A 23,719-nucleotide genomic window follows, 5' to 3' on the forward strand; every position below is an offset into this window, starting at 1 on the left:
TGGTCCAGAGTGCTCAAACATTTGGTCAAACATTATTCTGAGTGTGTCTGTGAGTGTTTCTGAATGAGATGAAAATTTGAATGGGTACTGAGCAGATTGCCCTCCCTGATGTGAGTGAGCCTCATCCAATCAGTTGAAGGTCCGACTAGAACACAAAGGTTGACCCCTGGAGAGTAAGAGGGAACTCCTCCTGCCTCATTGCCTTTCTAGTAGTTGGACATTGGGGTTTTTTTTTTTTTTTTTCCTGCCTTCAGATTCAAACTGAAACATTAATTCTTCTTGTGTCTGAAGCCTGCCAGCATTCAGACTACAACCACACGGCTGGTTCCACTGGTTCTCAGATCTTTGAACTCAGACTGAAACTATGCCATAAGCCCTCCTGGGTCTCACACTTGCCAACTGCAGATCTTGGGATTTATCCACCTTCATAATCATATGGGTCATTCGCTATGATAAACCTCTTTCCATGTATTTTAATATATGTTCATTTTCTCTGCAAAAACTTGACAAATATACAAGGCTGAAGCATTCAAACTTTAGAGTATAGAGTGATTAAACAACTTTAAGCAGAGGAGTGACACACCATCTTTTGAAAGATAACATTTAATGAGAGAAATTTACTGAAAATTATAAAGCACATACCTTAATATTTTGGAATTATTTGTATTAAAATCAAGCATAGAGTCCTTTTGCTCTACAAAGCACCTAATGTGCCATTACATATTAATGAAATCCACTTTAGTTCAACATTATTCTCTATAATATGTTTGCTTGAGTCATATTTGTGCAACAAATTGCTAGCAAGAATTTTTCTAACAAAACCAGAACAAAAAAAAATATTTAAAAAAGGTGATAGCCTATGGAAGTAGGAAGTCATGCCACTCAAAATTTGAAAGTAGTTAGGAGAATGATGAAGCGTGGGCACAGAGTTGCAGCCCTTTTAAACAGTTCTCCAAGCATCATACTTCTTTGTTAGAGGACAAAAATGAAATAAAAGGTTTCTACCAAAGTGATAGGAATACTATTTCAAAATAGAGAGCATTCCATCCGAAGGCATTGTTCTGTGTGTTCAGAAATGCCAGTCCCAGAAAATCCCCTTTCCTTCCCAGGCACACACCATACAGAGGTTAACGCTCCATTTCATCTTACGGGACCTCTTTGATGTTAATTTCATAATAGGTGCTGTTTTTATTCACTGCATCACCCTGTGTCAGATTACCCCGTTGCATTCTACAAAAACACATGAATATGACCGAAGTTTTTATTTTGATCACAAAATATATGTGAAAACCAACTAGTTTCTCATGGATAACCAGTTTTGGGTAAAAACTAGCTTTATATACTTCAGAATCCCCTTCATAAGGAAATGTCTAACCTACTTTGAGCTCTATAACACTGATTTCACTTTCTTTTATTGGAGACAGAGTTAATGTGAATGATTTTTGTCTTAATCATTATACTTGTCTTCCGAGCAGGTAACTGTCATTTCCCAACAGCAAATAGTCCACACTTCTTTGGAAAATGAAGTATGCTATGGGTTTTGGAATGACTTCAGGTTTGTCTTACTCTATTACCTAGAGTCACCCTAATTAATACAGTCTTTTGGGGAAGTGAAATAAACAAAAACAAGCAAAGAAAACGCCATAGAACTTTATTTAAGGTAGTTGTCAAAGTGTACTCTCTAGACCAGCAGCACCACTATCATCTGGACACTTGTTAGAAATGCAAATTCTCAGGTCCCACTCAAGATCTACTGCATCCAAAGCTCCGGGGAAAGGACTCTCCGGGTGACACTCATGCACATTGAAGTTTGAGAGCCACTCATCCAAAGCACCAGTATTGGTGAGCTGAAGAAGAATCTTTCAAAAAAGTAGATGTCCTTTTTTTTTTTTTTTGATATTTCAACTGAACTAACTTGTGATGTCTCACTAACACTAATGTGGTAAGAGGTGCCCAAGCCACATGGTTGCTGGGTTTGAGGAACGGTTATGCTTTTCATAAGATATTGTATGCTTTCTTATGTGCTTGAAGTCACTCAGCTACTATGCAGCTGAGTGGCAAGATTATCATGGTCCATGGCCAGGATTCCTAGATTGACTAGGAGATGTGAGCAAGAATGGGGACTAGACTCAAGGAGGTCTGTGCATGGCATGAGAACAGGAGGGTGTTATGAAGGGGAATGTTACCCTTATGAGCTATTAAGGCATCCTCTTCACTCCCAAGGGAAAAAAATGGACAGACACCTGAAATAGATCATAAAATTTGCTTGTCAAATTTTCAGGAACATTCATACATATGGGCAGGTCTGCCAAGGAGAACAACTACGATAATCCTGCTGTGGTTTTATTTCACATGCTTCTAAGTTCTCTCCCTTAAAGCTTAATTTCTTACCACAGGCTTCTTGTGCACTCTTCATCTTTTTAATATTTCATTACCAAAAGCTTCTGGGAACAATTTGGATTTGCAGAGAAAAGAAATATTATTAGCAAAAATAAAGCTTTGTTTTGGGCTTCTATGTAGTAGGGAGGAGGTCATTATCCTCATGGCTTCTTGTAGGATTTGACAAGCAAAAACTTCAGGCAAAGAATGACTGATAAGGGAGAGTCCTCCCTGAGTAGGACTCCTGCCATTAAGTTGAATACTTGGACTCACTGAATCTAACAAATTGCTAAATCTACTTTCTGAAGGTGATTGATAAAGCCAGGAGAAATTTAAAAAAAAAAGGAATTTTTTTTTTTTCCTTCAACTGATCCTCGGCCAAAATGAGCACTCAAATCGAATTACTTTATAAATCAAACAATAAATAAAAGGCACTGGTTAGAAAACTGCCTGGTGCTGCTGCTTCTGGCTTGCCCAACTGGGCACATGATAGCATCAGTTACTGAGATATGGGATTTAGGAAGAGGAGGATTGAGGAGTGGAGAAAGAGATTCTGAATATAATTTTGGATATGTTCAATTGAAGACGCCTGAGAGACTCCCAGCTGGAGACGGACGTGTGCAAGCAAGTATACCAGAGAGGGCCGGGCCAGACACAGATGACTGTTAGGAAGACAAGATGGCAGAGCAGTCACCAGGATAAAGAGTGCCCAGTCCAAGGTGAGAAGGGCTCTAAAGGGTCATTTGGAGTCATGTGATCAAATATACAATGGTTTCAGTTCCCACGCTCAAGCCATCAAAAAGGTTCTAATAACCTCAACAAGGATGGTTGCAGTAGGAAGGTAGAGATAGTCACATGATTGCTGTGGATTATGGAATGACCAGCAAGTGAGGGAGACAGACAATTCTTCGAAAGACATGTGGCTGACAATAAAAGTCAGGTCCATACATAAAGTGGAATATAGTTTATAGAAATTTTAGTTTCCCCATTGTTTATTTTTGTCTTTATTCTTACTTCTGTGCCTTCTTAAGAATTATTTTGTTTATATATTATTCCTCAAAGACTTTTTCTCCCCTGCATTTGCCTCAGTGTTTTCAACTAAAGAACCAAAACCAGTCTACCCAGAATGTTTGAAAGGTCTTTCAAAAGCACCCTGCAGGGATCTCTATAAAGATGACTACAACATCCTCCCTCCCTTCTCCAACTAGCATTTAGTTGTGTCTGTTTTACCAGAACTTCCTAATGAGATCAAACTCTGCTTAGTCAAGGCTCATGTTCCCAGGTCTTCATTTGTTCTGCTGTTTATCAGCATTTGCTACATTCACTGCACACTCCCTTCCATTGGAAGGGACAGATTGCTTTCTGTCTATGCCGGCTGCTTGTTCCTACATTCAGGTTGCTTGGTTACAGCAACACTTCACTGGATTTTCATTGAAGGCAAAATGTGTTTGTAGCTTTTGAGGCCCATCAAGTGGAAATGGTTAGCACCTATTTCCTAAGAAGGCAGTTAACCCATTTATGTTACTTTATAGAGAGCATGTCTTGTAGAATTCTAAACATCAATGTGATCTGCACATTAAAAGTACACAAATGTGCCATGTACTTGTAAACATTGATAATTAAAGAAAATACTGAATTCTTTTACTCTAGTTGTTCTCTACATTGAATGTATCATTTGGGGGAAAAATGTACAATTCAGACTGGGTAAGAAGTTTTTCTTGTGTTTCTTTTACTTATTCATAGATGACTGGTATATTAGTTTTCTATTACCTTTATAATATATTTCTACTAACAACACAAACTTATTATCTTACAATTCTGAAGGTTGGAAGTCCCACATGGGTTGAACTAGACTAAAATCAACATATCATCTAGGCTGCTTTCCTCTCTGGGGGTTCCAGGAAAGAATCTGTTTCCTAGATTTTCCAGCTTCTAGAGATGCCCACGTTCCTTAGCTCATGGCCCTCTTCCTCCATCTTCAAAGCCAGCAATGGTGCATCTCTCTGAACATTCTTCCACAGTCATAGCTCCTTCTGGCTTCCCTCTTCTGCTTTCCTCTTTCAATTTTAAGAACTCTCATGATGACATTGACCCCAATCTTATAATCAATCCAAAATGACATTCCTATTTTGTGGTCTGCTAACTGCAACCCTAACTCCACCAGCAATCTTATTTTTCCCTTTGCAATGCCACCTAACATATTCACAGGGTCTGGGGTTTAGACTGTAGACATCTTTGTGGGGGACATTTTTCTGCCTGCTACATTTGGTAAATCAGGAAGCAGATTGCTTTGTATAAAAAGTGTCTGAAACATATTTAAAAATGCTCACCATCGCTGGTCATCAGAGAAATGCAAATCAAAACCACAATGAGATACCATCTCATGCCAGTTAGAATGGCGATCATTAAAATGTCAGGAAACAACAGATGCTGGAGAAGATGTGGAGAAATAGGAACGCTTTTACACTGTAGGTGGGAGTATAAATTAGTTCAACCAATGTGGAAGGCAGTGTGGCGATTCCTCAAGGATCTAGAACTAGAAATACCATTTGACCCAGCGATCCTGTTACTGGGTATATATCCAAAGGATTATAAATCATGCTACTATAAACACATATGCACACGTATGTTTATTGCAGCACTATTCACAATAGCAAAGACTTGGAACCAACCCAAATGTCCATCAACGACAGACTGGATTAAGACAATGTGGCACATATACACCATGGAATACTATGCAGCCATAAAAAAGGATGAGTTCATGTCCTTTGCAGTGACATGGATGAAGCTGAAAACCATCATTCTCAGCAAAATATCACAAGGACAGAAAACCAAACACCGCATGTTCTCACTCATAAGTGGGAGTTGAACAAGGAGAACACATGGACACAGGGAGGGGAACATCACACACCAGGGCCTGTTGGGGGGTGGGGATCTGGGGGAGGGATAGCATTAGGAGAAATACCTAAGGTAAATGATAAGTGCAGCAAGCCAACATGGCACATGTATACCTATGTAACAAACCTGCACATTGTGCACATGTACCCTAGAACTTAAAAGTGTAATAAATAAATGTCTGAAGAGGAGAACTAAAAACAATCTAATTAGAAATAAAATGTTTTTCTGTGAGGTGAAGTCCATAGGCTTAAAATCAAGGTCATTTTTGAGTTTTTGGTTTAACCCCATTCTTTCATTAAAAAGGGTTTCTTCTTTTCTTTCTATTTTTAAACCTTCAGATTTTTCATCCTTTCATTTTCCCTTTTCTCCTTCCTTCCTTCTTTCTTTTTTATATATTTTAAAATCCTGTCTTTCTACCTTTTCTCACTGTTTTGGTTATAAAAGAATATCACAAAGACAAATGAGAAACTTGGAAACCACTTGCAACATATATTTGAAAGATTAGTAACCATAATATACAAAGAGTTCTTATAAATCAATAAGAAAAAGATGAAATAAAAATGTACAAGGGTTACGATCAGCAATTTTGTATAAGAAATTTAGATAAATAACTGGAAAAATGTTAAACTGTATTAGTAATAAGATAAATGAATGTTGTTACACATTAATCACCTTTTTTTCATGTATAAAAGTGCTAACATCAAAAGAGTAAGATGTAACCCACTGAGAAGGGTAGGAAAAAAATAAACTCTCATATACCACTCATGGGAATGTAAACTCAGGTTGCTTAATGCTAGGCTCGGGCATTTATATTTCTGTCCCTGTGAATGGTAATCCCTGTAAGTTGTATATAGTACATGACACTCAACTGTAGTGCTGCAAACACAGTGAACAATTTGACAATTACTAGCAGAAGTGTCTTGGTTTTGCACATATTTTGAAAAAGTGATCCCACTTTTAGAAAAGTATTTTAAAAAATGAGAATGATGCCAATATTTAACTACAAAGATGATTTTTAAAAATTGTTATTTATAAGCAAATAGAGAAATAATTTACAGAAATAATTCCTAAGTTCTATAGTATGGTTTTGAGTAAACTTTGGGTCTATTAAAATTAAGTTATGGAAGAAGTCATAATGACGTGAAAAATATGTTCATGATTTATGTTAAATGATATACAGCAAGTTATAAGACTAATTTCTCGCTGTTTGCATTTTCCATTTCTAAAGATCAGAAGGATAAGCAACAATTTGTAATTCATCTCCAGATTACAGGACAGAAAATAGTTTGTATTTTTTTCTTTTTGCTTATCTGTTTTTCACTATAAACTTGTCTTACTTTGGTGATAAGAAGTTTTACATATTTTTCAAAGATGATCACAAAAGTTGAACTACTTACTTTTAAAATTGTAACAAGAAATAAACATGGATATTTAAAAATGTATGATGCTTGGTGTACATATCTAGTGGATTTTCATTTATATTACTATTCCTTATATTTGGAATTGGTACATTAGTATGTTTGCACATGACAAAACTGAAGCAGAAAAAGGTTAAACAGCATGCACAAAGCCACACAGTGTTAAGGTGGCTGTGACAAGCTTAGAGACCATTTCTTACAATAACAAACCTAGCACTTCCTCCCCTTTACCATAGATGCTTTTGTCTCTGTTGACCTCATTATTAGACAATTGCTACCTTTCTCAGAAATTCACCACCCCTCTCTTTAAGCTTCTATCTTCCAATCATTATTCTGACATAGCAAGAGGAAAAAAGACCTTCGCAGCTCATGACACCATGTGCTTCATTATTATTCTTGGAAAACTGATGACCAGAGAGGAGAAGAGAAGAGGAAGGAAAGAGGACATATGGATATACCATATGATTGGAGGAACTCTAGCTTTTCAGGAGCTCTAGTCCTACTAATGCAAATGGATAATATGTGGCTTTTTTAGCAGACAAGTAGCTTCAAACAATTGTCCATGTTTTCAGGATTGCTAAGGGAAGAAACATTACACAGTGGAAAGGATTTGAGCTCAGACATACCCAACTATGTGACTTTGGCCAATTTACTGACTTTTCTTTAGCCTTTATTCACTATTATCTTAATAAAAGAAGATGATGAATCCATGGCATGGGTGTTGTTGAAAGGGCAGTCTCTTAAGTCATAAACTGAGTTAATCCTTCTTAAATATGGAATCTATCCTATTTCACATTCAAGGACTTACTCTTAAGCCCAATCACATAATACATTAGCAAGAGTGTCAAAATTTCTCAGTCAGGGCTTCACAAATTGGATATAAGCATCGTACTTTACTTCACAATTTTTCCAATCTGAACTGCCATTCTCCCTCTATGTTGCTTACCCAACACCAGACGTGAACTTCTCTACCCTTGTTCATTCCTTAAAGATCACTGGAAGTGCCACATTCTTCATGAAAGCTGTCCCAATCAATCTGGTCCTCATACACATTTGCCTCTGAATTCCTGGGTGCTATGACTGTATCAGTGTTATACTTGATTATTTGCTAATATTGTTTTCCAACTGTTCTACATGACATGTGCCCTTCAGGACTATTACAAGAATAATATCTTAAATGTAGCAGTCTTGGGAACATAGTAGGCATATAATAAATATGTGGCAACTGACAGAGAATGAATGATAATGGATGAGATAAACTTATAAAATCAGTGTAAAGGGAGGATGCAGAATACATAATGTGAGTACTTTCTCTTGTTTGCTTTTAAAGATCTAAGATTTTTAAAAGTGAAATTCAGGAAAAATTTTAAATACTCCCTGGTAAGTATTGTGCCCATTTATCGGAGAAGTAATTTTTAATTTTTGAGAATTTTAAATGTTAATTTTTTATTTTTATTTATTATTTATTTATTTATTTTTGAGATGGAGTCTTGTTCTGTCACCCAGACTGGAGTGCAATGGTGTGATCTTGGCTCACTGCAACCTCCACCTCTCGGGTTCAAGCAATTCTCCTGCCTCAGCATCCCAAGTAGCTGGGACTACAGATGCCCGCCACCACGCCTGGCCAATTTTTGTATTTTTAGTAGAGACTGGGTTTCACCATATTGCCAGGCTGGTCTCAAACTCCTGACCTTACGATCCACCTACCTCGGCATCCCAAAGTGCTGGGATTACAGGCATGAGCCACTGTGCCCAGCCAAGTTTTGAAAATTTTGATAAATACGTAAAAAGCAGTGCTATACCCTTGTCTAGCTGTGTTAACAATACTTAGAGTTTCTAGGAAAAACTGACTTTTTACCTGAAACTATGGTTAAATATTCTCTCTGTCTTAATCTGTTTTGTGTTGCTACAGACTATCCCAGAATAGGTAATATATAATGAACAGAAATGTATTGGCTTACACTTTTGGAGACCGAGGAGCCAAATATCAAAGTGCTGGCATCTGGTGAAGGTCTTTCTGCTACATCATCACATGGTGGAAGACATCACAAAGTGGAAGGCAAAGGGCAAGAGGCTGAACTCACCCTTTTATAATGACACCAGTCCCTCCCATGAGGCTAGAGCCGTCATGGCCTATCACTCTTGAAGGTCTTACCTCTTAAAACTGTTACAATGGCAATTAAATTTCAACATGAATTTTGGAGGAGATACACATTCCAACCACAGCAGTTTCAGTCTAGGCTCATGGTACGTTTTTATTTACATTAATAAGCACCTACAATATATTTAGAATTTTTCCAGATTCTCAAAGGGCAATGGAATATTAGGAATAGTATCTGTTCTCCACAAACTTATTTTTTCATTGATGAGACCAAGATAAAAAGGTCAGACAATAATAATAATATAAAACCCAACTAAAGCTGCCTTGCAGGAGTGTGTATAATTTAGACAGAAATAAATGGCAGAAATTCATGACTGGGAAAATAAATGAAAGACATGTTCGTATCAATAACATTTATTACATGTTTGGAAGACTATAAGCAGGTCAAAATAAGTGAAATGTGGTTGAGAAGTTTCTTGATTTGTTTTGTTTAAAAATTATAGGCATGCCTTTAAGATATTAAAAATTATTATCAAAATATGAGTTTAGAATTTTCTTTATCATGATTATGCAAAGCTAGACTTTTCCAGTGCTATCTATATCTAAGAAGGTAAAATGCATGTAACCTAAATGTGTTTACATACTCAAGTGAAGTGAATTAATAACATGTCTGCCAATAGTTGAGAAATAAAATGTATGCACTTTAGCTAGACATTGAAATATGTTTAATATTCAAGAAGTTCCCAAGATATAATTCTCAAACTTACTTAGGGGTTTACTTTACCATCCATATGCTTTTATGTTATATATAATACAAAAAGAAAATCTGTATTTAAGACCAAAAAACATCTCCAGTAAAGTTTATAATTTATAAACTTATAATTCCTAGGGATTCAGTTTACCTAGTTCTAACTATAAAATACTTGTTGTTCATGTTATATGTCTACTATTTCGCAAGCTCATTTTTAAGGCATTCAAACTTCTTGCAATTTTATAAGGTTTATTATTTTATGTTGTACCAGATAGATGCCCCAAATATTAGTAGGTCAAATAGCTCATTTTTGTTTTGTTCTGTTTTGTTTTGAGACGGAGTCTCCCTCTGTTGCCCAGGCTGGAGTGCAGTGGCGTGATCTTGGCTCACTGCAAGCTCCACCTCCCAGGTTCACATCATTCTCCTGCCTCAGCCTCCCGAGTAGCTGGGACTACAGGTGCCTGCCACCGCACTCAGCTAATTTTTTGTATCTTTAGTAGAGACGGGTTTCACCATGTTAGCCAGACTGGTCTCGATCTCCTGACCTCATGATCTGCCCGCCTCAGCCTCCCAAAGTGCTGGGATTACAGGCGTGAGCCGCTGTGCCTGGCCCCAAATAGCTCATTATTTTACTATTTATATCAAGAATGTTGGGAATATTTAGCCTTTTATCTATTAATTTTTTAAACATAGTTTTAAAATTATTTTCATAGACATAAATGGAATTTTTCATCTTAAATACAATCTTCCTCTTCTAAACAGGTGTCAGATTTGGGATGAGCACATGCATATACTGGAATTGATTTTCCTATCTTATTAGCTTTCCCAGCATTGCTATATATATATATGTTAATCACATTTAAGTAAAGTTGACATGGGTATTATGTATATGTTATATACATTTCAAAGCTGGAAACAAAATTGACAAATGTAATTGTTTTTATGGTTAAAAAATTAAAGAGATTAGAGCTGGGCATAGTGGTTTACACCTAAAATCCCAAAGACTTGGGAAACGGAGGCAGGAGAATTACTTGAGCCCAGGAGTTCAAGACAAGCCTGGGCAACATGGTGAGACCATGTTTCTAAAGAACAAATAAACAAATAAAATTAGCTGGGCATATGGGGGTGTGCCTGTAGTCTCAGCCACCCAGGAAGTTGAAACAGGAAGATTCCTTGAGCCCCAGGAGTTCGAGGCTGCAGTGAGCTATGATCAGTACCATTGTGTTACTGCACTCCAGTCTAGATGACAGAGTATGACCCTGACTCTGGAAAACAAATTTAAAAAAGATTAGTTGGTAGGTTTTTCAGTCATAGGTGATTTCACTGTGACCAGTTACTATGCAGATAATGATAAGGGATTGAAGGTATCTAAAGTTAAAACATATTTTGTGAGCTCACAAGGAAAGTTTATCAACCAACGGTCACCAAACTAATGATAAAAAAATGAAAAGTATTAGCCAAAGAAGCAATGAAACTTGCTTAAGGTATATAAAGAAAATAATAAGTGAATTTGTTCCTCACTGCTCTGTATACTAGCCTTTAGTTCTACACTTCTATTAGATATATAAAACCTATGTAATGATCATATTTTCTGAGATTATTACTATAGATTCATGAGCAGTAATAAATAAATGATACCAGGAGTGGGGTGGTGCCAGGAGAACCTGGAGAGTAGGGGCTGGGTGGCAGCTGTATGTGGCTAACGAAGGTCAAAATATAGAAATCTGTGGGTACAGAGTGAATGGAGAGGGTACAAAACCAGAAGTCTGGACTAGGAGGATCATAAATCCAGGAAGCCAGAGGCCAGGGTGAGGGTACATGTTCCAAATCCAGCTTGATAGTTACTTATGGGTAAAGCATTAGCAGTCAAAATACTGTAAAATAACCCCAATCCAAAGGCAAAGACTGCCGCGATGGTCTGAGTGGTAAGAGACAGTACTAGTAGACGGAGCCTCTCAACCTCTGCACTATTGCCATTTGATGCTGAATAATTATCTGTTGAAGAGTTGTGGAGGGTGTTATACTATGCATTGTGGAATGCTTAGCAGCATCCCTGGCCTCTAATCACTAGAGGACAGTAACCTCTCCCCTCCTTCAATTGTGAAATACAAAAATGCCTCAGAATGTCCCCAGGAGGGCAAAATTGCTCCTAGCTGAGAATCAGTGCAGTAAACAAAGGTTGGTTTTCCCTAAAGGGAGGAGGGGAAGAGGGTTTACCATGATATGTCTCAAGCTTAAACAAGATTCTTTAATATCATTATAAACCATATGTTCTTTATTGTTATTATGAGGAAAGTTAACATCTTTCAGTTCTCTAGTAGGACTAAGACTCTAGTAAAAAAATGACTTCCACATTCTAGATCGGGAATTGTCTTTTCTTTTCTTTTTTTAATTTTTTACATCTAGTGAAAACTGCGCACAATAAATTCTACACACTGAAAAAATACAAGCCTTTTTATGTAAAGAACAAAGATTTCTGAGTTGAATCATACAAATATTATTTGCTGTAGGCCATGTAATGGTGCACTGTAAGTATAAATTATTTGCAACCAAAGTGTATGATAATTCCATAAAGCTGCCACACTCTACTTTCAAATAATACTTCTGGAAGGAAAAAGTCAAATGTGCTTTACCCCACAGCCAGATATAAAACTGTTGAAAAAAATTTGCTGCTGGTTTCTTTCCCTGGAGTTTCTTAATGCATTTCTACAATGGGCAATATTATGTGCTGGACTGTGCCCTGTGAATTTTTATGTTGAAGGCCTAACCCTCATATCTTAGAATATGACTATATTTGAAGATAGGACCCTTAAGAACTAATTAAATTAAAATAAGGTAATTAGAGTAGGTCCTAATCCCATTTGACTGGCATCCTTATACAAAGAGAAAGATACAGCACAAATGGCTCAGAGGGAAGGTCACTTGAAAGTACAGTGAGAAGACAGCCATCTACAAGCCAAGGAGCGAGGCCTCAGAAGAAATTAATCTTGCCTCCACCTGGCCTTGGACTGCTAGCCTTCAGAATAATCAGAAATTGTATTTCTGTAGTTTAAGTCACCCGCTCTGTGGTACTTTGTTTTTGGAGACCTGGCAAACTAATATAAGCAATTTTCCATCTTCTCCTGTAGATGTGCTATAAAGGCCTTTGGGCTTCTCCTTCCCCACTTACCTGCTCATCGGCAGGTAACAGCACCACAGTACTTCTATGATGTGAATGGAATTCAATTTTGAGATGAATGATAAAAGTACTAATTTAACTCACATTAGAAAAGTTTCCATGAAGGTATTTACAGGTACTAAAAGAAAGAGAAGTGTGGCACCTCTGAAAAATGATGGGCAGCAGATGAAATGGGACTTTCCCAATACTCCACATACAGCCTGGAAGTTGATCTCAGCCCTCTCTAAAGATGCTCTGAGAAAACGAACCTATTATCACTTTGGCAATGACAGATGCCATTCTCAATTTTAAAATACAGCTCTGTTGCTTCCTAGCTGAATCCTCGTTTTTCATGCCTAAAACATAGGGTATCATAAATTTGTTTAATACGGTTGCTGCCTTGGCATCCATTTTTTTTTTTCTTTTTTTCCTTTTGGTTTTAAAATCTCTACAATATTTATTTACCTATTTATTTATTTATTTATTTATTTATATTTTTTATAGATGGGGTCTTGCTTTGTCACTCAGGCTGGAGTTCAGCAGTGCAGTCATAGCCAACTGTGCCTCAAACCCCTGAGCTCAAGTGATTCTCCCACCTCAGCCTCCTGAGTAGCTGGGACTACAGGCATGTACCACCACTCCCAGCTAATTTGTATTTTCATTTTTTTTGTAGAGACAAGTTCTTGCTATGTTGCCCAGGCTAGCCTCAAATTCCTGGATTCAAGCAATCCTCCTTCTACAGGTATGAGTCACTGTGCGCCTGGCCAGCATCCATTCTTAGGCCTAACATAAGTTGTTTGAAAGCCAGTTGTATCCTGTCACCTTTGGCCTACTAAAACTTCCCTCCCTGTGTGATTGTTTGCGATATGTTCCACTTGTTCCTCATCCAGCTGACTCCAAACCCAATACACTCCACAACTGTTGATCATGGTAAAAATCTAATAGTGTCAGAATCATCAAAGTAAATTCCTGCTTCCTGAGTGTTTTCTTTAAACTAGCCAATCCACAACCCCCATGGGAAAGCCTAAGGGGTGGTGCATCCGGACCTAATAAAGACAGTCCCCAGGTGCTCGCTCTCTCTTGCTCCCCCCTTGCTGGCTGGGCTCCCTGCCACCTCCAGGCCTCCTGTGGGTCTCCTGTGGGCATCCCTCACCTGTCTACCTGTGAGTAATAGATGCTTTCTGTTTTGAGCATTTTAGTTCTACTTCCTCACTGTGTCTCCCCTGACACACATATCCTAACTTTTCCCCCAACCCTTTTCAAAGCTTTCCTGGAGAGTGGCTATCCTGGCTTACGACCATTCTCAAGAGAGAGAAACCGTAAGACCAAATTAGAAAAAACCCTAACAATGGAACCACAGCACAGGGTTAATACAGTGCCTCCTTTCTTAGAGTGATCATGAAGATTAATGATTTACCCATGTAAAGAAAGGAACGCTGTGGCTGGCTAATCGAAAGTAATTAAAAAATGTTTGCATTATTAGTAACCATTATTATTACGTTATTGTTTAATATATTAATTATGATTATTATTAACCATTATTATATTTAAAGATTGTATAGTTATGAACTAAACACAAGTTCAAATTAATGACAGGTAAAGTATATTATCTATATTAGTAGTCACATTCCATTATACATCACCCTTATTTCATGTTGCATATTTAGAATTTTCAAATACCTAATGCTTCAACACTGGAGAAATACTCCACAATTTTTGAGGATTTTTACATTTAGTTTAAAATGTACTTACTATTGTAAATATGGACTGACAATAATTTCCTGAGCACTGTGTGTTTCAAAGCATTGATGTGAGATTGAGGATGATTTTATTATTTCACTTGCTCATGTACTGCAATGCATTTTAAAGTTTATTTAAAGTAGCAATTTTTCAAACAATAATTTGTTTGCATAATTATTAATATATTACACTCCTAAAACTGTCTCATTTTCTTTTAATTTTGCAGTGTGCTTTTTGACTCTGCATCATTGGAAATACCTGCTGATAGAAACATTTGTTTCAATATCAATAGATCATAATTATGCAAATATTTTTTATCTTATGTTAGTATGGCTTCCTGCAGACATTTTTTAGAAGATATGAGAATGAATATGATGTCATTATTTCTGAATATCTCAAGGAGTCTAAAATTTATAAAATCTTATCAATTATGACGTAATACTGACAAGACATGAGAATATTTGCTTCATACATCATAGGAAGTCACATTTAAAAATATAATTAACATTTACTTTTAATAATACTTAAAAATACAGGCACCAATCAGCTCAATATTGTTATAAAGCAAATCAAAAGGAAAAATGGAACAAGGATATTGAAACAAAAAAAGTCATCAGATTACAGCAAGAAAAATTTATTTAATTCAACTCGTCTCAACAACTACTTATCAAATAGCTGTTAAGTGCGTCCACTCTGAAGAACACTGAGATGCTTCAAAAAAATGAAGAAACGAGAAAGAAGGAGAAGGGGGAGGAGGAGGAAGAGAAAGAAGAGGAGGAGAAAAAGATTATAACCACAGTCCAGTTCTTTATCACATGGGAATCTGAGGAATTTACATTATGTTTCAGTTCGAGAAATACTTTAGTAAAAGCCTTAAATTAAATGCACTTAGCAGATTCACCTTTCAATTATAAAATTAGGGAGAAGAACTGCAAATTACTTAGAAGAACTTAGTCCACTTAGGGCATTAGCAGAGAGCTGACCATCTCTATTGGTTTTTTGGTTTTCTACAGCTGTTCTGGATAGAACGTATCCTACTCTGATCTACAGGCAAGGCACCCTGTTTATTGTTTGGCTCTGATAGATGGCTTAAGAGGATGAATGTGCATCAGCACTCTTTATTCACTCCTTTCCACCTGCCAGAGTCACCTGTGATATGACAAACTACTTCAGATGGAGATGGAAACCTCAAAAGAAAGCTCACTGAAAGGCAAGTACCAACAATGCTCACTGTAGCTTGAAATTTCCTGGAAGCAATTCTTGCCATGGCTAAGGAAAGCACTTTGGACACTGCGACTTTAATGGCACCATAAAAATAACAAGGCATTAAACAAGCCTCAGCCTTAATAGGCTAGAAGAGGAAGAGTGGAGGAAAATATTCAAACTACCCAAATCCAACTAATGGTACATTCAATCGATGTAAATACATTACTCAAGGTTCTCTAATAACCCTGAGGTTTATCCTATTTTCTAAAAAGAAGTGTGAATGACTGCTATTCTCAGACTGCCCTAGAAGTGCTGCTATAGGCATTGAAATATGGAGTGAGAAACTGGGGAAGGAATAGGGATGGAATGCAGGAACAGTTTGAATTCTGACTATGAATATAAATGGGCTTACAATTTCCAACAATGGTATTTAACGGGGTAGATGCAGGCATGGGGCCTGGCAAACTTACAAGTTGGAGAAGGAATCACAAATCATGCAATTTAGGGCCAGGGGAAGCATCTTTAGAAATCATTCATTAATAATTAGCCCCTCAGTTTTGATGTGAAGCACCGAGACCCAAGAGATGAACTGACTTCCCCAAGACAACACAGTAACCTCTGGGGGTAAGAGTTCCACAGCCTAGATTTTCTGTCACCTTGTTCAGTTCTTAGAAACCATGATACAGGTTGGCAGGGGTGACAGTGTGTAATAGTCCTGAAGATGAAAAACAATAGGAATAGAAGTGATGGTTCACTTCTTCAATCCTCAATTTGAAAGGAAACAAGAAGTAGCTTTACTCACCTACAGAGAAAAACTCACTCATTTTCTTTTTGTAGATTTTGAAGTCAACTTCTAAGAAGACACAGAAAATGATCCGATCCACCTAGAGGCAAAAGATAAACACTCAAAGTGAAAATAAAAAATGGCAACTGTCCTCCCAGAACGTAGTCTTAGAACAAAAACAAATGGAAAGGCCTCATACAGATTTTTGGTTCTATACTGTTATCTACATCATAGCATTGAGTGAAGTTCAAGGATGTGTATAAGGATGTGACTCTGTGTGTGTGTGTGTGTGTGTGTGTGTACTCTGTATATAAATAAACCTATGGGCTCTTTGGTGGAAAGATGCTATATAAATCAAATAAGAAATAATAAATGACAATAAGCCACTTTGCAGCAAGCTATAAATAAGATCTGAGATTCCGACAGGATACCTAGACTTTATGTCCTATAAAACAGCCACACGAGAAGTATACAGCAGAATGACAATAAAGTATGTCAGTAAACAAAGAGCTCTTTGTCCTACTCTTCCTAGACAAATATATTTATTAAACCTGTTAGTATTTGAACAAGGCCTAAAAAGCTTCCATGCAGTTTAATTGGCATGAAGCCACTTGCTTTTAGTTTAACACACTTGGAAATGCAACAGAAATAAAAAGTAACTAGTTGACAGTGACACAAGGTCAACATAACATTTAATTGTGTAGCTATTATTGAATAAGTAAATGCCACCTCAAAAGTAAAATGTGTGCATAGTCCCTTTTTTGTTTTGAGAGAACTTCTGTGTGTAAAGAGTTTCTTGGAAACATTCAGAGAGCAATATAGTAAACGGAGAAGAGACATGCAATATACATAATAGCTCACATATATCTGATTACATCAGTGACTTAATTTTATGTCCTAGAAATAAATACCCCTTTAGTTATTTTGTTTTAACAACATTAAAAAAATTGAAAATCACTCACTGGCAAGTTGCATAGAACATCAAATGAGGTGTTTCTCATGGCAGTAGGAAATGGAAGTGGGTGTGCACGTGGCAGGACAAGAAAGAACCCCAGTGGAAGTCACCCACCTAACCTTAGCCTATGTGATACAGATCTCACTAGTAAGACAGTTCCCAGTAGAAAAGGAGATCGTAATTATTCTCACTTCTGTATCTGCGATTATTGACTTTTTTCCCCCAGGCTTTACATGATCAGAATATTTCTAAAGTCAACCAATCGATCAAAAATCAAAACACGAAAATTTGACTTAATGCAGATCCGAGAAGACCAGGCTGAACGGTGTCATTCCTACACATTTCCCCCATACTTTAAATCATTTAATATAAATTATGAAATTTGTTTAACACTCATGTTTCTTGCGTGAGTGCGTATAAATATATGTGTGTGAGTGTGTATGAGTGTGTGTGTGTGTGTGTGTGGGTAAATGACAATGTTATTCTCTGCTACGTGTACTTTTGTTTGTTTGTTTGAGATGGAGTCTTGCTCTGTCACCCAGGTTGGAGTGCAGTGGCGCGATCTCAGCTCACTGCCACTTCCGCCTCCCGGGTTCAGGTGATTCTCTTGCCTCAGTCTCCAAAGTAGCTGGGACTACAGGTGCGTGCCACCACGCTCAGCTAATTTTTTGTATTTTTAGTAGAGACAGTTTCACCATGTTAGCCAGGATGGTCTCGATCTCCTGACCTCGTGATCTGCCTGCCTCGGCCATGCAGACCATATAGAGATATTTCAAATATTAGAGGGAACTATAATCTGCCTTTTAGCATATTAGGCTCTGTTACCATGGAAATGATTTAGGTCCAAAACTCAGCAGCCTAATTTATTTTCCCAGAAAAAAAAAGGGGGGGGCGGGTTGATGGTGACAGTGAAACACTTTTAGTTTAAATTAATTGTGTGGCCCAATTCCCTGCCCTTACCCTTAGGCATAGCACGGAAAATGTCTTGGAAGCAAGGTGAATCTGAGAATTAGCCTTATTCACTAAGTATTTATTATGTATGTATATGTGTATGTATTTATATAAGTGTGCACAAACATATTCTCTGGGGTTATTGTTGAACAAGAGCTCATTTAGTTGACAAGCTCTGTGTTTATGAACACATCATGCATACTATCAGTGCTTGTGGCAGACTGTGTCTTCCAAGATGGCATGCAATGTGCTTTCCACCCCACAGTTCTTCTTACAGTGTAATAATGATACTCCCTTCATTGGGAAATGGGATCCACAGTTATTCCTTGAGCAACACAGCTTTGAGCTGCACACGTCTACTTATATGTGGATTTTTTTCAGTAAAAGTTAAGCAGAGCATGTCTGCCTCTTCTGCTTCCTCTTCCACTTCCTCCACCTCTACCACCCCTGAGAAAATATACCTACCCCCCTTCCTCCTCCTCCTCAGCCCACTCAATGTCAAGACAATAAAGATGAAGACCTTTATGATGATTCACTTCCATCTCATGAACAGTAAATATATTTTCTCTTCCTTATGGTTTTCTTAGTAACATTTTCTTTCTCTAGCTTACTTTATTGTAAGAATACAGCATATAATACATGCAACATACAAAATATGTGTTAATCAATCTTCTATGTTATCTGTAAGGCTTCTAGTCAATAGTAGGCTATTAGCAGTTAGGTACCTGGGGAGTCAAAAGTTATACATGGATTTTTGACTGCCTTGGGGATAGTCACCACTTACCCTCACATTGTTCAAGGGTCAACTGTTCTACCTCTTGAATCTGAGAGGCCTATGACTATGGTAGAAATGATGCTATATAACTTTGCAATCCATGTGATAAAAGGTGATACAGTTTGTGCCTGGTCTTGTTGGGAGGCTCGCTCTTGTACCCAACAACCATGCCATGAGGAAGCAGAGACACTATATGGATCCAACTATCCTCACTGAAAGTAGGTAGACTTTAGATTATTTCAACTCCAGGCCTTTGAGCCATCCTGGCTAATGTCACATCAGCAGAGATAGGTCATTCCTGCTAAATGCTGATTTCAAATTCATGAGCTAACCATCAAAATACATAACTAGAAATCTGATATTCTTTTAGCTTCTCCCTGTAACTGCTTTTCCAGAGTCTCTTGTTTTTCCAGCTATGTAGTACTTGACTCCTACTGAAAAGCCCAGACTGAATACATAAAAAAGGAGTCACAGTGGGATGAGAAGAAAGTCTAATTGTTACATGGCTGAGAGATTGTAAATCTGACTTGCGCAAAGGAAAAAGGGCCCAGATGCCCCATACTAACCCCAGATAAATTTCATGAGAACCTACAAGAATGCCTTGCTATTGAGGTCCAGGAGCATGATTTCATTTTTTTTTTTTTAATTTTTTTTTTTTGAGATGGAGTCTCTCTATGTCACTCAGGCTGAAGTGCATTGGCAGGATCTTGGCTCATTGCAACCTCCGCCTCCTGGGTTCACGCCATTCTCCTGCTTCAGCCTCCTGAGTAGCTGGGACTACAGGTACCCACCACCACACTCGGCTAATGTTTTTGATTTTTAGTAGAGATGGATTTCACTGTGTTAGCCAGGATGGTCTCAATCTCCTGACCTCGTGATCCGCCCACCTTGGCCTCCCAAAGTGCTGGGAATTACAGGCGTGAGCCACCGTGCCTGGCCTCATGGTTTCATTTTTTTAAATGTTAGGCAGTAAAATAATTGTGTGAAATAGTGGTTCTTGAGAGATTGTGTTCGTTCATTTATTCATCAGATATTAAGTGATCACTTCCAATTTGTTGTGCCTAGCCTATATGCCATTCACTTATAGAAAACATGAGTCCAGAAATCGAGTGATTTTTTTCCCCCAAGGCCCAAGCAATCAATTAAGGCAAAAACTCAGGTGTCTTCGTTTTTAGGATTTATTTTTAAATTTTTAAATACATTAGAGATGGAGTCTTGCTATGTTGCCGGGATGGACTCAAATTTCTAGGCTTAAGCAAACCTCCTGAGTGGCTTGGACTATAGGAAGATAGTGAACGAATCTCACATCCAGAGTTTGTTTGTTTGTTTCTTCTGTGATATCACCTAGAGAGACACACACAGAATTGAGTTTCTAGGCCTGTCACTAGCTCTGTTACATCAGACAAGCCATTATCTCTCCTCACCCTAGTTTTTACATCTTTCTAAAGAAAAGATGGAATTATCTCATCTCCATAGGTTTTTTTTTTTTTTTTCTTTCTATGCCTCTGTTACAGTCTATGTCAAAAGTTAGTTAAGCTTAAGTTATATTTCTCTGAATGGTTCTGGATTAGGGCTGGCCACAGAGAAATGTCCTTGAGATTCACAGGGCAGAAGCACAGTCAGAGACTGTGTGTGAAGGTGGTGCAGGGCTTGGGCAGGTCACGCACGCCGTTGCTCATCACATGGGTGTGGAGTAGCAGCTGGCCCCACAGCTTCTCCAGTTCTTGATGGTTCTTCTGCCATATGTTCTTGGAGCCGGGCTGGGCACACATGAAGTTCTGCAGCGAGAGCACTGGCTCCTTCGGCAGGACATCACAGCTTTGAGGTTCCAATCAGTGAGAGACAGATACACGGGCTTGTGCATCTCTGTGGATTCCAGTTTTCCCTTGTGATTTTCATTTGTCTTTGTTCTCTCCTGCTTTGCATGCAGCTTTCCTACTGACAACTTCCTCTTTATCATCTGCCCTGCTGACATACTTCTGGCCCTGTTCGGATGGAGAGGCAAGGGACTTGCATAGACATCTTCACTAGCTCCATTCCATGGGCCCCGGTTAGAAGCTTTTCTATTCAGTCAATCATCCCCTTGTGGAATGTTGCTTTCCCAGTTTCTCCCACAACTGTACAAGGTCTAATCCCAGCAATAAATCCATTACCCTATATCATTCAAGGATTCTGCTTCTCTGACTTAACTCCAACTAATGTAATCTTCAATATCATTTTAGTGAATATTATGTAGAGAAGAGCAATGAAGTACAAAGAATAACAATGTTCTTTGTTAGAGGTGTGCAACCTGTCAAGGCTTCTCAAATTCCAATTACTTCTTTTTCAAAGGACTTTTGTTGGTCCTGGCCCATCTTCTTGGTTAACTTCCTAAAGTTTCCATCCCCTCTTGTAATTAAAGCAACTTTGTATACGTAAAATAACTTACTCTTTTTTTTTTTTTTTGAAATGGAGTCTCACTCTGTCGCCTAAGCTGGATAGCAGTGGCACAATCTCAGCTCACTGCAACCTCCACTTCCCGGGTTCAAGTGATTCTCCTGCCTCAGCCTCCTGAGTAGCTAGGATTACAGGCACACACCACCACACCTGGCTAATTTTTGTATTTTTAGTAGAGACGGGGTTTCACTATGTTGATCAGGCTGGTCTCGAACTCCTGACCTCGTGATCTGCCTGCCTCGGTCTCCCAAAGTGCTGGATTACAGGTGTGAGCCACCATGCCCGGCCAATAACTTACTCTTTTATGAACACGTTGTCAATAAACTCAGATGATTCCCTAGTCTAAAATGTAATCGAAAATAATACAAAAAACAACATTAATATTTTTTAGAACGACTTGACAGTTCACTTTGTGTCTTAAACTGGAACCTCATGAAGAATCAGGTGGAACTCATCTTTGCATCACCAGTGCATAGTATAGGATCTGACACAGAATAGGAGCTCTGTAAATATCCACAGAGTATATGTTAGACAAACAGATTTGACTAAAATGTAGGTATGTGACAGATAGTTTTAAGGGTTACTTAGTTCTAGAACCAAAAAAAAATAAGATATTTTGGAGGACTTTCCTTTAAGTTTGCCAGAAGAGCTGAGAACAGAAATATAGAGAAACCAGGATGGTTTTGCAAAGCACTATCCAAAAAAGAAAAAGAAAAGCACTATATAAAGGGCATGAGGTATTATTGTCACTGTCATCTTATCCAAGGATACTATGTTGACTACAATGGCTCTTCAGCCCAGTTTTCATATATATGTTTTCATATAGAGTGCTTAATAGTTTCACAGTAGCAACAATGATGCCCTCTAAACTCGGATGTATTAAAAACGAACAGCTTTTTAAAATGAAAAGACAATATCAAGTATTGGCAAAGATATAGACAGACAGGAACTTTCATAGACTGCTTTTGAGAATAAAAATTGGAAACCTCTTTGGAAAATTATTTGGCAGTACATACTAAATTAGCTGAATATGTACATGTCTTATAACCTAGCAATTTCACTCCTACATAGATACCTAGTAGAACCTACAAATATATTCACCAAAAGACACACCAGAATGTTCATAGCAGCACTATTTGCAATATCTCCAAATTGGAAGCTACTTAAATGTCCATAAGCGATAGAATGAATAAATAAATTATGATCTACTCATATAATGGAATATTAAAAACCAATGAGAACAAAAAAATGTATAACTATACAAAATAATATAAGCAAATCTCACAAGCATAATGTTGTATAACAGAACCCAGAAAAAAAAGAGGACATACTGGATGATTCCATTTTTATCAAGTCCAAAAACCTTATAGAAATAGGCAAAATCATCGATGGAGTTAGAAGTTAATGTAAAAATTACCTTGGGGTGGAGGGTTGGTGCAAAGAGATCTAGGGAAATGCCTGGGATCCTGGTTTTTTGATCTGGATGCTGGCCCCCTGGATGTGTTCAGTTTGTGAAAATTCATCAAGCTATGCACTCAGGAACTGTGTTCTTTTCTCTATGTTATACTTCAATAAGAATTTTTTTAAAGGTTGAAAGTCCTGTGTTACAGCTGTCTTGGTCAACAATCAAAAATCTATTTTTGTTGACTTCAGGGTTGAAAAAAGTCCTTTACAAGCTGACCTCCTAAAGGTAATCTCTCTATGTATTTTCACTGAAGCCAACTGTAGCTCACCCATTGAGGCATAAAGGAGTAAAGATGTATGTCTTTCACCAAGATATCTATTAATCCACAGTTGGGGGTTTCCTACCCCATAAATGTGATGACATATGTTCCATTAATCTTTTCCAGCATCATATCCTCTGCCCCTGAAGAGGGTGACACAGGGAAGCAGGTTTGTAGTATCTGCAGCCATCCTCCATTTTTCGCAGCTACCAGTCATAGGGCAGCTGACACAGCCAAGATTATCCTGTGTTCAGTGATACGGGGAGAATGAATGGATTCTGATGAATGTAATTTGCTTCCCCAACAACCAACATTTAGAGATCTGGTGTGATGCAAATGCTGCTTTAACTGAGGACTGATGGAGGGCTATCCTGGGTAAATATAGCCTGAGGGACAGCTGGGCTGAAGTCCCAGCCTTCATAAAAGAGAAATCAACAGTCTCAC

At 37.9% G+C, this 23,719-nt stretch overlaps 1 protein-coding gene across 6 annotated transcripts in view; it reads right to left on the minus strand.

Annotated features, from left to right (window-relative positions):
• The window catches only part of MACROD2 (mono-ADP ribosylhydrolase 2), a 2,124,972-nt gene that overhangs the window by 167,575 nt on the left and 1,933,678 nt on the right, over positions 1–23,719 (minus strand). For all 6 annotated transcript variants that reach the window (XM_037985372.2, XM_007960545.3, XM_073008401.1 and 3 more), the window contains one exon: positions 16,453–16,534. In XM_037985372.2, coding sequence (XP_037841300.1) covers positions 16,453–16,534 — 82 coding nt within the window. The remainder of the gene's footprint in view (positions 1–16,452; positions 16,535–23,719) is intronic.

Source organism: Chlorocebus sabaeus, chromosome 2 (assembly GCF_047675955.1).
Source record: "Chlorocebus sabaeus isolate Y175 chromosome 2, mChlSab1.0.hap1, whole genome shotgun sequence".
Taxonomy (NCBI): domain Eukaryota; kingdom Metazoa; phylum Chordata; class Mammalia; order Primates; family Cercopithecidae; genus Chlorocebus; species Chlorocebus sabaeus.